Source organism: Camelus bactrianus, chromosome 22 (genome assembly GCF_048773025.1).
Source record: "Camelus bactrianus isolate YW-2024 breed Bactrian camel chromosome 22, ASM4877302v1, whole genome shotgun sequence".
Lineage (NCBI taxonomy): Eukaryota > Metazoa > Chordata > Mammalia > Artiodactyla > Camelidae > Camelus > Camelus bactrianus.
This window is the reverse complement of record NC_133560.1, coordinates 6,512,391-6,527,264: the sequence shown is the minus strand read 5'-3', so window position 1 is coordinate 6,527,264 and position 14,874 is coordinate 6,512,391. Positions and strand designations below refer to the sequence as shown.

Genomic DNA, 14,874 nt, shown 5'->3' with positions numbered 1-14,874 from the left:
AAAGAGGTGGAGGTGGGCGTGGAAGCCATGCCACCTATGAAGGTGTTCGGGGGACAAAACAGGAAGGACGAACACTGACATGGTCACCAGGGGGCGCTGCTGCTTCAGGAACAGGGGCTTAGGGGCTCGGGGGCTCTGACGGCTGCCAGATCCCACAGCTGCTGGGGATCTGAGATGCTGGGGGCACACGGGTCAAGGGGGACCACAGAGGCCTGAGACAGCCTCGGGGTCCCACCCTAAGTAAATCAATTACAACCTCACAGAAAGTTCTGTTCCAGTCACTGCCCTCTGACATTTCCATTGTTTGCTCCAGAAAGAGCTGAATTATGTATGCGTTTCCTTCTCTGGGTCAAGGAGACAGGGGGAAAGAGGGACCCGCCGCTTGGAGGCGCTGCAGGCTCACCTGCGTGTCGGGGAGCCCCGCAGACCGCAGGCCCCGCCCACCAGGGCCCCTGCGGGGACAGGCGGGCGCGCCGGGGCAGCTCGGGCCCTGCCGTTGGAGGCAGGCTCCCGCCTCATCTGCTCCGTGTGCTTGGACACGTCCCCTCAGTGTCCTGGGCTCCCCATCCGCAAAGCGGGCGCAAGCAGCCCCAAGCTCGGAGCTCAGGTGCTCTGTCCACGGCCGTCAGTACCCACAGCGACCCTTGTCGTCGTCCCTCGGCCGTGTCCCAGGGATCCGGCCGCAGCCCACCGAACTCTTCTCAACAGCCCTGACCCCAGAGAGTCTCCAGCCCAACCCGGCCTCCCGAAGACACAGAACAAGACAGCGTGTGCGCGTGGAGTCCAGACCTGCTGGGTTCGAGACAGCAGCATGTACTCCTTGACCTTGGCGCTGCTGGCATGTAGAGCCAGGTGGCTCTCTGTGCTGGGGGCTGTCCTGTGCACTGGCCTCCCCCTGCTAGATGCCAGGAGCATCCCTGGGGTCAGTGAGGCGGCAAAATCACCCTCCAGGGGGAACCACTGGCACAGGAGACCCCCCGAGGGGAGCACAGCCAAGGCACCTGGAGCGTGGGCTCCCCAGCCTGGCCCGCCCTCCCCTGAGCAAAGCGTCTCACCGCTGTGTGACCCCGGCAGGTCACCCACCTGACCCATCAGGGGAGGGTGCTGGTGTGGCTGCCCCAGAGCGCTGCTGTGAGGGTGAAGAGGGCGAGGTCACGCGCGGGGCTGCAGATAGGGCCTGACCCAAAGAGGGCACTGCAGGCCGTAACTTACATGAACACCCTTGTTAACTGCTGTGACTGCTCGTGTGTGCTCATCTTAGAGGGGCCGCTAAAGCTCAATGACTTGCTGAACGTCCCACAAGGATCAAAAGGGCCAGAATGAACACCACGCCCTCCGGCTGGGTGCAGGTGGGCTCCCCCGAGGTGAGGGTCATCTCCTTGCAGGTCTGGCGTGCAAAGGGTACCCAGAGCTTGAACCCCACCATATGACAGGCCTCACAAACCCCAACGCCAGTGAGGACCAGAGGACTGGAAGGCGTGATCCTTATTTCTCTGCCCAGGACTCTCGTATCATCAAGGCACATTCTAGACATCCTCCCAGAGGCTGGAAAGCGATTTCCAGAGACAGCCAAGCTCCCAGGAGTGCTGGATTCTCCGCACGAAGCTTCCCGACTCAGGCCCGTGGGGAGCATCTGGCCCCACTGCTTCCTCTGGACCCTGGAGGGTCTAGCCCAGGAGGTGGGTCAGGGCTGGACACCATGCCTGGCCCCCATCAGGGTGGGGGTTGGGACCCAGACTCTGGGGAGACCAGGGGGCTCTCCCTGGTGTGCCCCTCACACAGGTGGGGAAGCTGAGGCCCAGAGCAGTAGGCGGTGGCCTGGGACAAGCAGTAAGCCCTGCTCCAGCGCCTTCTGCTCTTGCTTCCCATTAAGAGACTCACAGTCAGCATTTCTCAGACCCTTCCCCTCCGACGCTGAAAAATTCCTAAGAGCATTCCATGCTTTGTCTTGACCTGGTCTTTCATGACAAGATACCTTATGTTCTTTGATTGTCCCCAAGTCTCTGATTTCCATTTGCTTTGATTTGCAACATCTTAGGAAATACTTAAAATGAGAACAGTTCAGTAGCTTTGGTGCCTTCTCAAAAAATCAATTGAAAAGCCGGTTGCTATGCAACCCTCAGTGTCGCGATGCTCTGCTCCCTGGCTGATGGCACAGTGTGCAAAATAAGATCATCTCTTTCCTTCTGCTGGGTGGCTGTTTTTTTTTTTTAAGAAATGGAGAAAAATGTTGTTTTAGGAAAAACTTGAGATAACTCAGAGGCTTCTCATAAGCTAGAAGATAAACAACATGTCACTCGCACAAGTGCTACAGATTTTATCCCCACGGGAGCCTTGGGGACAGCACGGGGGGAGTGGAGCGCGGGGAAGCTGGTCTATTTCCATCACGGTTTGGAATAAATAACAGGACATGAATACCTGGGCCACCTTAAGCCCCAAGTCTGGGCCTCAGCCTCGCAGCCCCCAGGGTCCCCCAGGACCTTGGGGGACACAGTCAGGCCCCTCTCCTGGCAGGGGTCCAGGCTAGTCACTGTGGTTTTTCTGTGCTTCAGTCCTTCCAGGGACTGGGGCCTGGCTCACTGACAGGAAATGCGTGCTCACTGAATTCATCCTCCACGTGAGCCCAACTCTGCTCCCTGACCCCCATCCAGAGGGCCCACCCCCACACCCCAGCATTTCATGGAACAAGTAGGGCTCACTGCTTCTCTGTGAACCCCAGCCGGGCAGTCACCGGCCCGGCCACCCCGTCCACGGCACCCTGTGTCCTCTGTCCTTCGTGGTGCTCACCACCCCCCAAACGCTCTTGTTCACGTGCTCCAGCCCCGGGAGCAGGCAGGTCCCAGGCTCCATCTGCTCTGCATCTCTCTGCTCTCCCACCTCCCACGAGGTCCCCAGAGACCTGAAATCAGGGCCTCGCCCCCAGCGCTGTGCCACGTGGAGTCTGTGACCCGTGGACACTGACTGACACCACCCAGGATGAGACAAGTACAGAAACAGGAAACTTTTCTCGACGTTTGATGGAGTGACTTTATGTCGATGGAATTTAGTGATTAAAAAGTCGGGGCTGGTATTCCGGAGTGATCTTGGGTTTTGGTCACACTTCCTTTTTCTAGCAATTCCTTTTAAAGGTGCTTACAGAGACACTGGTCAGTGATGTGACCTTCGGCGTGGAGGCGTTCTGTGTGTCCGCCTTGGCGCCCTCGGCCCTGGCAGCTGCTCCCCAAGGGCTGTCCCTTGCAGACTGACTGACTGATTGCTCCAGGTCAGCAGACCGGCCCCTCCTTTCCCATCCGTCTTGCTCCTGAGCCCACAGCCACTCCCCCTTGCCGTCCCTGGGTGCCCACACTCTGTGCTGGGGTGCAGACCGCTCTGTTCCTGGAGACAAAGGGCCAGCTGGTGGGACCCCGGTCCCTCTGCATCTGGATATCTGTCTGGTGGCAGCCCTGCTGGGTATGGCTGGCCTGCCGTGTCCTCCACACTCTCCCTGCCTCTCCTCCCCCGCCGTCGGTGCTTCTGCAGCGTGGCCTTCCCAGGGAAAGCGCGATGCGCACCCTGGACTCCACCCCCCCCCCCCCCCCAGTCCTGCAGCTCGCTGGAGGAGGACCACGCAACAGGCTGGCCCTATAACTTTCTGGAATCCCTCAGACACAGAGGCCCTGATGGGCGCCAGCCTCCCCCATGGCCTCTGAGGGACAGGTGGGGCAGGGAAGTGGGAGAAGGTGGGCAGAAGTGTGGGGTGGGCTCTGCTACAGGAGACCAGGGGTCCCTGCTGCATCCCTGGGGACTAGCAGAGGGGCGGCAGCATGTTCCCTCCCCGCCAGGCCATGGGGACTGGGGATGGGCATGGAGATCTAACCCCACATCCTGCTACGTCCTTTATCCTGGCCCCTCTGAGGTCATCGGCAGAGGTCTGAGGCCAGTCTGCCCAGCCCTGCGGGGGTGCAGTGGTACTGTCGGCTCAGCTCCGAAAGCACACATTCAGCTCCATGCTCTCCCTTCCTGCCTCCTCACCATCAGTGATTCCCAAACTCCCTCCCTGCGGGAAGTCAGGGAGGCAAGGGGGTGGCATTGGTCCCCCGTGCCCTCTTGGTTCTCACTCTGTGGGTCCTGGTCTCACTGAAGCTGCCCCACTGCCCAGGTGGGCTCCGGCTGCCTGTCTTGCTGGCCGTGGGCTGCAGGCTGCCCCGTGGCCTGCCCACCTCCATACTGTCCCCAGGAGAGCAGGCTGCAGCCTCACAGTGGAGTCTGTGCCAGGTGTCCTCACCCCAACTCTGCCTACGGGGGACTCGGAGGGTATCAACACGGCCCAGGCCAAGCAGAATCCCTCCTTACGACGCAGCACATAAGGGGAAGGGGCCAGACTGGCCATGGCCATGACAGAGGTGCCTGCACACTTGGATAACGCAGCCTCCCCTGCAGGTAAAGCCATGTACCTGTGGCAGCCTACATCCTCACTCTGGCCAAGATATCTTGCCTGAAGTCTCCATAGACACTCAGGTGACAGAGCCCCCAGACCCAGCCACAGGGAAGGTAAGACAGTGCCAGCAAGGCAGACGAACACAGATCCCTCCCCAGCTGCTTCCAAGCCACCACAAAGAAGAGGCCCCAAGCCAGAGCGTGGAGTCCTTTCTACGTCCTCCTTCAAACCGGAAATAAAACGCTGGACACGATAGAGCCGTGTGGCATGCCACTGGAGCCCCCGCAGTTAGCATTCAGGTAAACAAGATTGCTTGGACTCCTCCATTCTAAAAAGATTTTCTAAAATAGAAACCTTTTTTTCATGATTAAAAACGCACTATTTTGATTATTTAAAAACATGCTTATAATGATAAATTAAGAAAATTCAGTCAAGTACCAAGAAGAAAACGAAAATCCATGACCTACTCGCCAGAGGTAAGTGCTGTTTACGTTCGAGGCGTCCCTTCGGCCCCTTCTGTGCACGTGTTTGTACACAGGATTGAGATCGTTCTCCTGTAAACTTGCATCCCGCTTTTCCAAAAAAGCAAACTAACTTGTCTTTATGCTGTAACCATTCCCCAAAGCCCTTAAACATGTTTTGAAAATGGGATCGACTGGCAGGCCACAGACATATTGCAATTTATTTAAATAGACCCCTATCGGCAGACAATTTAGGTGATTTCCAGTTGTTTACACTTAGAAATAGGGCCACGACCTTTGTCTTGTTCCTAAAACTCATCCACAGCTCTGACAACTGCTTTGCAACAGAACCACAGAAACGACTAACCAGGGGCAGAGATGAAGGGCTTTTTAAGGGAAGTGACAAAAGTTCGCGTATCCTTCTAGAAGCGTCTACACATTCGTACTCATCCCGGAAGCGTGCGCGGCTTCCTTCACCCAGATCAGCAGTAAACCCTTCTTAATTTCAACACAGCTCATGCTTAAAAAATGGTAAATTATTTTACTTCCTTGATTAATAGTAAAGTTCAATGCTTTCTCTCTCTTTTCACCATTTGTTGGTTTCTTCAGTTGCTTGCTTATGTCAGTTCAATTCTGTGTTTCTTCAGTTAATTGCATCGCTAATTCACTTCCGTGTTTCCTGCGACTTTTAAGGGCTTTTCGTGTATTAGGTTATCTTTGCCATATTGCAAATGTTTCTCCCTGACTGTGGTTTGCCTTTTGATTGTGTTTTCTGACAGCTTTGTATTTTAAGTATTCAGACACATCTATTTCTCCTTACAATCCTTTCTACCATATTTATGCTTAGAAAGTCCTTGACAACCACTGCTTCCTTTTTGGTCTGTGTCATTTAAATAGTTGAATTCTATTGGCCTATAGTTATCATCTGATATACTTAATTGACTATATATAAAATTTGTATCTATCATATATTTATTTATAACACAGTAACCTGTCCATTTATATTTATCATATTACCACATCTGCATGAGACGCACTTTCAGAGCTGTACATTTTACTCAGTTCACCAGTTAATGCTTATGCAAATATTGTATGATTTTTAACTTTTTTTTTTGCTTTATAAGATGTTAAAGTAAATCCTTTTTTTAACAGGTTTTAAATGTTTGTTTGTTTATTTATTTATTTATTTATTTATTTATTTATTTATTTATTTATTTATTGTAGTAGAGGGGAGGTAATTAGGTTTTATTTTTTTAGAGGAGTTACTTGGGATCGAACCCAGGACCTCTTGCATGCTAAGCACGTGCTATACCACTGAGCTATACCCTCCCCCCTTAAAGTAAATCCTTTTTACTTGCCTGGCTTTCAAGGCTTCCCCAGCTATTCTCGACTGTTTATGCTTCTAGATGAATCTCAGAATCATTTCATCAAGTTTCCAATTATTATTATTATTATTAATCTGGGAAAAATCAACTTCTACTATACTCAGTCTTTCCATAAAGAACAGCATGTCTCTTCATTTATTTTTATTTTTTTCCTATGCCAGCAGGAAGACCTGTTTTCCTGTGCTTTATAAGCATCTCCCAGACTCAGGTGCCCATGGACTCCTCTCTGTTCTCCTGTGTAAGCGTCTGTGAACTTCCTGAGGGCCAGCCCTGCAGAACACTTTTAGGGACACGTTTCTTTTTTCCACCTTTAAATAAAATTTTGGTTGTCATGCTACCATCTGTTACTAGTTTTCACAGACCTTTAGAAACCAGGAGATCCCTTGTCAGTTCCCACAGAACCGATCATTTCCCTCGTCCAGCCGGTGCCTTCGCAGTCGGGGCTCCTGGGGCTCTTTCACAGGGGACCCCCGAATCGGTGTGCTCCCTGTGCACCCCCATCCATGCCTTTGCAAATGACTCTCATCTCTTCTCTCCGGGCTCCAGACCCCTGTGCCGGCGTCTCCCTGGCTGTCCCGCTGGGATGCACAAGGCACCTCAAACTTGACTCATCCCAACTGAACTCACCTCCTTTCTCTCCCTGCCACCGCCTCCTGTCTTGCGCTCTCCACCTTAGGGGTCGGCATTATCATCTGCCAGGCTGCCCAAGGCACGGACTCAGTGTGTCTCCACCTTTGTCCATGGAGCATCCAACCGCTCCTGATTTGGCTCCTCAAGTTCTCACCTTCCCTCCTTTCTCCCCACTGCAGCCACGGTCCTTGTACAGCCCACCCTGGTCCTCCCTTTGATGGTGGCCGCACTCTTCTAGCCATTCTGTGCGCAGGGGCCCAGGGAGCTTCTGAGAAATGCAAATCAGATCGTGTCACTTTCCGGCTGGAAACTGCCCTTGGGAGAAAACCAGGCCCCTTGGCACGACCTGCAGGGCCCTCATGATCCGCTTTTTCTGGCTTCTTCAAGCAACAGCACCTGCTGTTTCCCTCTTGCGTGGTTCCCCTCAGTCAGAGAACAGCTGCTCTGTTCCTCCAACACAACCTGCTCACTCTCCCCTCCTGCCTTTGAGCGTGAAACTTCCCTGTGCTAGCTCTTCCCCCTTCCACTCCCTCCTCGTGGCTGAAAGTCACCTCTGAGTAAGGACTGCCTGCTCCACCTTTGCCCGTTGCGTCCCTGAGCCCTAGGTTGTAATTGTTTCCTTTTCGGTACCTCTGCGCTAGAAGCAGCCCCTGAGGTCAGGGACCCTGCCAGTGACACAGCACAGCACTGGGCTCACAAAAACCCTCAGAAAGTATCTGTTAGAAAACAACTTCTGTCATTAGGCAAATGGATGTGATCGACCATTTCTGATATTAAACGATCATCACGTTCTCAGGATAAACCCTATTTTATCATGGTGGGAGTTCCTCTTTATGCGTTATGGAGTTAAATGCTTAAAGCCTCAGGATATTTTTACTTTATTTTTAGAAGTGAAACAGGTCTCTACTTTGTCTTAGATACGCTACCTTTGGCAGCTTTGAGTGGAGGAATCACATTGGCTATAAAAACAAGTTGGGCACATTTCACAACACATTTATGTATGTATTCTGAAACAGTTTATACAGCATTGTATTATTTTTACTTAATCATTCCTTGCAAATGAATAAGAAGGCACTCAAAAATAGATGATCTGACTCTACAGTCGCTAGGTAATTTTAAGGTAACCTTGAAAATAGTGAAGAACTTGAGTTCCCACCATGGTTATGGGGCTACTATTGGTATTTCCTACATTTTGGGGAGTCAGTTTTGAAATATTCGTATTTCCCAGGACCTCCAGGTCCCTGACCCAGAGATTCTCCAAATCTCACCTGCAGGTTCTCTACCTGGTTTCTACCAGGTCTCTACCTGTCTGTGACACTTAAAGAAAAAAGAAGAAGAAGAAACAGCTTTGGGAGGGGACAACTTAGCACAGAGCCTTCCAGGGCTTTGTCTATCCCAGTGACCCACACCGGGGAGGAGGCAGATTCTTCCTAGCCCAAGTAAGAGCCAAAGCTTTGCCAGCGCTGGTAAGCAGTGAACCGTGAACATTTTCCAAACTTTCATTTTTAGTTCCTGGACCACTCGGTGTATCTCTTCCCCTTCCTACCCCCACAACCTGAAGTTTCCCATCTTCCCTCTCCAGTGGCAGAAAGTGGGGAGGGGGCTGGATATATCTGTGCCCATCCCTCATGCCACAAGCCTGAAAATCCCTCCGCCGCCAGAGGATCCTGACGAGGGGCCTCAGGCTGGAATGGAAGGACTGGAAGGACCCAGCCTGGAGATGGGGAGGGATGGGGAACATGGTGATGGTGGAGCAGCTGGGGACGGGGGAAGTCGACGGACACTCAAAAGACCATTGCCTGTGAATGGAGACTGGAACTGGGTCCCTGAGCACAGTGGCCCCAGCCCTCCCTCCCCTGTGTCTGCATGCCTACAGTGCACAGCCACAAACCTGAACACAGGGCTCGGGAACCCTCACAGCCCCCCTGCCTGCCCACCTGCAGAGGAAGGTGAGCACATCCTTCCTGCATTGACCTCCACTGGGCGTCTGAGTGGAAGGATGGAGAGAAAGCTCAAATGGAGACCTTCCAACAACTGCCTAGGGCAGCACTGGCCCCAAATGCTTTCCCTTCTGCCAGGACGAGCATCCCACTGTGGGTCACATTATATGCACTCTCTTTAATCTTTTAGTTTGTGCTTCCTCTCTTTTTTTGTAGATTAAATATGCCAGAGGCTTGCTTTTCCCCAAGGCTCTCTTCTTCACTGATCCTATAGTTTCTTTTTCCTAGTTTCTAATCTTTTGATTTCTGCTTTCTCTGAACTATTTTCTTATTTTTGCTTTCCTTAGGGTTTTGGTTTTGGGTGCTTGTTGACATCTGTTCCAACTTAATGGGTTGAATATAAGGGTAACTTGTTTTCATCTGCACTGTGTGATCTTGGAAAGCACCTGTGAATTTGCCTCTGGATTCAGCTTTGGCCGTACCCTATAGTTTTCCCAATAGTCTGCAGCTGACACTGTAATATTCTTCTTCCCAGGATTTTTTAAAAAATTTTCAAAGAGATTGGATTTTCCACCTAGTTTTATCTGTCCCTTCCACCTAGTTTTAGAGCACTGAGGCAGGGAATAGGCCAAACAGGCTTTGCTGTATAAAACTTACTGAAATTTTCTTTATGACCTGAAGTACTTTCGTAATTTTAAAGTGTTCTATGATTCCTCAAAAGGAAGGCACATCTTTCTATAAAGCAAGGGGAAAAATTATATAACTGCTAATTTAATTTTATTCATTATATTATTTGAAACTCCTATGCCATTTAAAATGTAATTTGTTAAAGGTCTCTGAAAAGGGTATGAAAGACTCATGCAGTTAGGTTTTTGCTAATTTCTCCCACGTTCTGACTATCTGCTCTGGTGTATTTTATGTTCTCAATGGGTGTGTGAAGGACTGTGACTGGTATCTTCACTGTGGTTGCTTCCAGCATTTTAGAGTGACATACTTTCCAAGTAAAAAGAGTGGGTTCAAGGTCTACTGTTGCTGGAATTCGTCCAGCCAGTGTCCTTCATTGTCGTTTCTATACTGCAGGCCTTGAACGTTGTGTGCTGTTTGATTTTATTCTGAGACTCAGATTCTTTCTTTGAGTAGAAGAGTTAACCCTTCATGTAATTACCATGCCTGGTCTTATTATGACCCAACTTTCTTCATAGGGGTGAGGTCAGAGCATGGACTCTAGAATTTGGCTGCCAAGGTGAGAAGCTGGACTCCCAAGGAGCCAAATGCCACTGGCCACTCACTTGTCAAGCCACTGAACTGCCTTAAGCCTCAGTGTCTTTATCTGTGAAATGGGACTGACACAGCTCCATCTCCTCATCTGTCCTGGGACTGAGTCAATACGTGTAAAATTCTTCTGAGGTGCTTGACCCAGGCACTTGCTCAGTCCACACTGGCTGCCACCACGGGCTCCTTCCTTCCTCACCAGCTCTGCTTTCAGGCACCCTGTTATCTTTCCATCTCAGGTCAGTGTGTCTTGGGGCTTTCTCCCTCTGCTGCATAGACCCACACGTGCTGCTAGGAAAGATGGTTGCAAGCTTGACAGCAAAGGGAGGTACAAAGGGCAAGAATGCTCAGCTAGAACAGAAGTGACGTGGCGTGAGAAGAGGAGCGCACTGGCTGAAGATGTGAGCAGGAGTCAAGCTGAGGGGTGTGTTACCCTCGTGTTTCTCACACTTTGACAGCCAGGGCCTTGCTGACCGTCCCAGGGTTAGTCAGTTCTTACAGATGATAAACAACTCGCTCTGGAACATGCTCTTCCTTCCAGTGCAAACCAACCAACTCAGAGTCCACAGGCCCAACCGCCTCCTTAATCGGGCTTCTGCACTCCAGCCCACGGTCCCCTGTGCGAATCATCCAGGACCAGGTACCAGACAACGAGGGGCAGCCCTGATGCCCCAGAACCCACTGAAATGGTTCACACTGGCCACTCCGAAGCCTGCTTACCCCTCCCTCACCTGGTCCTTCCTGCGGAAACCACAGTAGAAGTGCTTGCCCAGTTTCCCTCTCCCTCCCTCGGCCTCCTGACCGACCCTGGAGCTTCCCTGTGTGGCCCTGCATGTCCAGAATCTGTGGGTAATAAACCGTCTTTTCCATGACAGTCGCTTCCTGATTTGTTGGCCTCACCACACCCGAATAATAACAAAACCCAAATTTTAAAAGGAGGGGTGGGGCTGAAAGGCAAGTGGGCGTGGCTCACAAGTTCCTCGTTATAAGGAGCCTCAGGCGGCCAGGGAGAGACAGGGCGGCTGTGAACCCACAGAAAGGCCTTCCGTGGAGGTCTGCGCCTCACTGCCCGGCGCCGTTCACCCTGCACAGGGCTGGGGCCCTGGTGTGTCTGGAAGGCGCCGGCCCGCAGCGCTCACTCACCTTCCCGTAACTCAGCAGGATTATGCGCACCAGGACGACGTTGATGTGGGCCCCCAAGGACTCGTCGTGGTAAATCTCATTAACCTGAAAGGCAACCAGGGACGTGTCAGGAGAAGGCACGGGCCCGGGGAAGGCCAGCCAGCCTCCGAGCCGGAGCCCTGGGGCCCTCCCCGCTGCTTCCCCTTTCCCGCTCTCCACGCTCAGGCATCACCATCCACTTTGTTTGTTTTTAAGTTTTTCTGGGGGGGAGACTTTATTATTATTTTTTTTAATGGAGGTACCGAGGATTGAACCCAGCACCTCGTGCACGCGAAGCATGGGCTCTACCACTGAGCTACGCCCTCCCCCTACCATCCACTTTGAATCCATCTCCTCCTTTCCCTCCGCTCCACCTGCCCCCTCTGAGGGCCACCACTCCCCTGCCCCCCGTAACTGCCACCTTCTCCTCGGCGGCCCCTCCCAGCAGCGCAGGGAATTCTCCGCCTGAAGCTACACTGGGACTGGCCACTGACCCCTCTGAATGCTCCAGCCTCTAACTGCAGCATGGCCTTTCCTTCCAGGGTGAGCCCAGGCCCCAGCCCCAGCAGCAGCGACAGTGCCAGGGCGACCACTGGCAGAGATCACGCCCTAGCTGCTGCCGGTGGTTGTGAAAGGTTGTCTACACCGATCACAGTTTGGAAAGGGAGGTCATTTTAGACCCACCACCAGATCTCACTTTCCATGTGTTAGTGCAGGGCAGGCGTTACAATGTCCCAAAGGTGCTTTCAGTGTTGTGCTTTGACACCTGCTGCTCCTATAATGGGCTTCCTTTGTATTTTTATCATTCTTTTATTCTTAGGTATTTTCATTTTTCACATCGACAAACAGTATTCTGGGCAGGGGCCCGTGGGCCTCACCAGATGTCAAAGGGGTCCGTCCACAGCACAAGAAGAATGAGGAAGCCCCACTCCCCACAGCACAGCCAGCCCGACCTCCCGGAAACACCGGCAGGTTGATCTCGGGCTCGCAGCTGCCAGGCCGTCCTGCCCACGGGCCCCGCCCTCGCACTCGTTCAGGACCCTCCCGCCTCACGGCCTGGCACTACCACCCACTTCATTCACTCGCTTCCTGAGCAGTCCCTGCTCCTTCGGAGGCCCAGCCTCGTGGTCACTGCCTCCCGGAAGGGCCCTCAGGTCTGGCCTGTTCCATTACTCCCTGGGCTCTCTGTGTCCCCAACGGGACTGGGAGCTGCACACTCAGCTGCATTTTCCCTGCATGGCCCCAGAACCTGGGACACAGCAGCCCCCAGCAGATCCTCAGGAAAGAACCACCCCACTCACACATCACTCAGTGGAGAGGCCTGAACTGGCCGTGCACCCCCTCCTTGTGTGCAGGCCAAGCCCAGAGACTGCTGACCAGCCCTTGGTGAGGGCAGACCCCACCAAGCACACCTCCCAGAGCCCCCTCTGCCATCTCAGGCCAGTGCCGTACTCCCTCTGACCCCCACCTTTTAGGATTTCTATCTGAGCAAGGGTATCTGCTACCTATAAACAGTAGGAAGACCCTCTGGGAAATCTGAACGTTAGCAAAGAAAATCAATTCGTGTTGGATGGGGTGGGCAGGCACATGGGGCATTCTGGACAAAGAGCCTGGTGGCCACTGTCACCATTGCTGTGTGTCGAGATGGCACCAATGGGAGGGCAGAGCTAAATGCATAGCAGGGCCCAGGGGACCACCAGCTAGCCTTACCTGCAACCCTTGCCAGAAGTGCCCTGCCCACAAATCTACCTTCCGATTATAATTTGTTCCTCTGCCCTGACCTGGCTTTCCTGAAGGGAAAGGACGACTGATAGACCTGTAAGATGGTCACTGTGACTCAGTGCATGAGTCTGGAGAGGGTGAAAGCTGAGCCCTGAGGGTCATCTGCCAGACAAGGTGACACCCGCAGCTGACAAGGGGGTGCCCCGGACGGCTCTGCCAACTCACCCACGCCAGGCCCTCCCTTCTGTGAAACAGGACGACAGCCCCCGTGTTCGTGAGGACTGAACTTCCACACACGTGCGATGCAGCGATGCTGGTGAAAGCAGTAAAACTGTGTGTGTCACTGCTGGTAAGTCACAGCGCCCCGCAGCCCCCCATGAGGTCACAGGGGCAGGATGCACACCCCCTAAACACAGGCGTCCTTGCCCAGCTTTGAGGGTCAAACTAGATTTTTTCATCCACAGTGAGACAACAGCCCTTATGGCCAGTCTTTCTTAAGAGAGAAAGGGTTTTTTTTTTTTGTCTCTAAAGTATTGCTTTATCGCTCACAAGCAGAGCCTGGCCATTTTGGCTCACGGAGTTTGACTGAAAGTCGTGGTGTAGAAACGCAGAAGGCAGTGACGTGGGGAGGTCCCGCTGCAGCCGGATGGAGGGCAAGAGAGGACAGAGGGGACAGAGAGAGCAGGGGGAGTGGCCAGCTTCACTTGACTCCTTCCACCCCTGAGCCTCAGCTCACGCTGCGAGTTGGCGGGCGTGTGTGCGGGACAGAAAGGGTAAAAATAGTCCGGCTATTTGGGAATAAGATGCTCTCTGGGACCTGGGAGGGGACAGGTTCCCATTAAGAAGAGGTGACTTCAGAGAGCCAAAATGAAGTCCAGTGCCCAGCTATGCCGAGGCGTCCAGGGACAGCGGCAGCAGAGGTTCTTATTCGGAAGGGATGCAAGGTTGGGTTCACATAATTAGCTCATTTTATGTTCCCGGCAGCCCTTGGAGGCCAGAGGAGGGGTGGTCAGCCTCACCTGAGCGATGAGGAGGCCAAACTTGGTCCTCAAGGGAGGAAGGAGACCCAGAGCTGGCCCTCTTCCCAGGTCCTGGTCCAGACCCTGCCCATCAGGACCTGGGAGCCTCCAGTTCTCCTGGCCTCTCCACTGGGGCCGATGGTGGCCACTCTCATCTCAGCCAGAGAGTTCTGTGTCCTTCCTGGACACTGGGCAGGTCTGGCCCTGCAGGAGGTGGCCAGAACCCCAGGATCCCCGCCCCTCAGCGCTGAGCTTCCCAAGGTGGAGGCCTGCTGGGGGGTGGGGGTGAGGTGGCCAGAGCCCTGGGGGGTCTCAGGCCACTGAGCGAGGCCTGGGCTGGGGAAGCTTTGCCTTTCAAGGTGCCCATCAGCCTCCAGCTCCTGTCAACCAGGCTGGGCTGGGCGTCCTGACCCTGGCCTTGGGGACCAGCTGGGTCCCCAGGCCTCTGAGGAGCTAAATGGGGCACGTCCTGGGCACGCCCAGCAGAGCCCAACAGAGCCAGAGAGGAGGCCAGGCCTGCTCCTGGGACGCCCCGGCCCTGCCCCGTCCGCCGCCACAACCGGCCACTGTGATGCTCCTGTCACCGTTTTCTCCCAGGAAGCCCCCGCCCCTGCCACACGGGGCACAGCGCCACACTGTGCGCTCCTCCTGGAGAGTCAGGGCTTCAAGCTGGCTGCGCCCCCACCTCGTAGAGCACGGGCAACTCCCGGCGGCCGCTGGACCTTCCGGGTGGCCTCCAACCTGCCATCCCACTCACAAGGCCTCCCGGTGGTGTCCCCTGAGGTCCGGCCCCTGAGCCCCCACCAGTGACCAGCTGACGTGGGCCACCTTCTTGGTCCTCAGGGGGGTGTGGCAGAGCCCGCATAC

General features: G+C 53.8%; 1 protein-coding gene across 3 annotated transcripts in view; it reads right to left on the bottom strand.

Annotated features, from left to right (window-relative positions):
* Positions 1–14,874, bottom strand: part of ADAMTS2 (ADAM metallopeptidase with thrombospondin type 1 motif 2) — a 205,018-nt gene that overhangs the window by 51,404 nt on the left and 138,740 nt on the right. For 2 of the 3 annotated variants that reach the window (XM_074350139.1, XM_074350141.1), the window contains one exon: positions 11,249–11,332. The exons of the other annotated variant lie outside the window; for it this stretch is intronic. In XM_074350139.1, the coding sequence (XP_074206240.1) occupies positions 11,249–11,332 (84 nt within the window). The remainder of the gene's footprint in view (positions 1–11,248; positions 11,333–14,874) is intronic. 3 annotated transcript variants of the gene reach the window in all.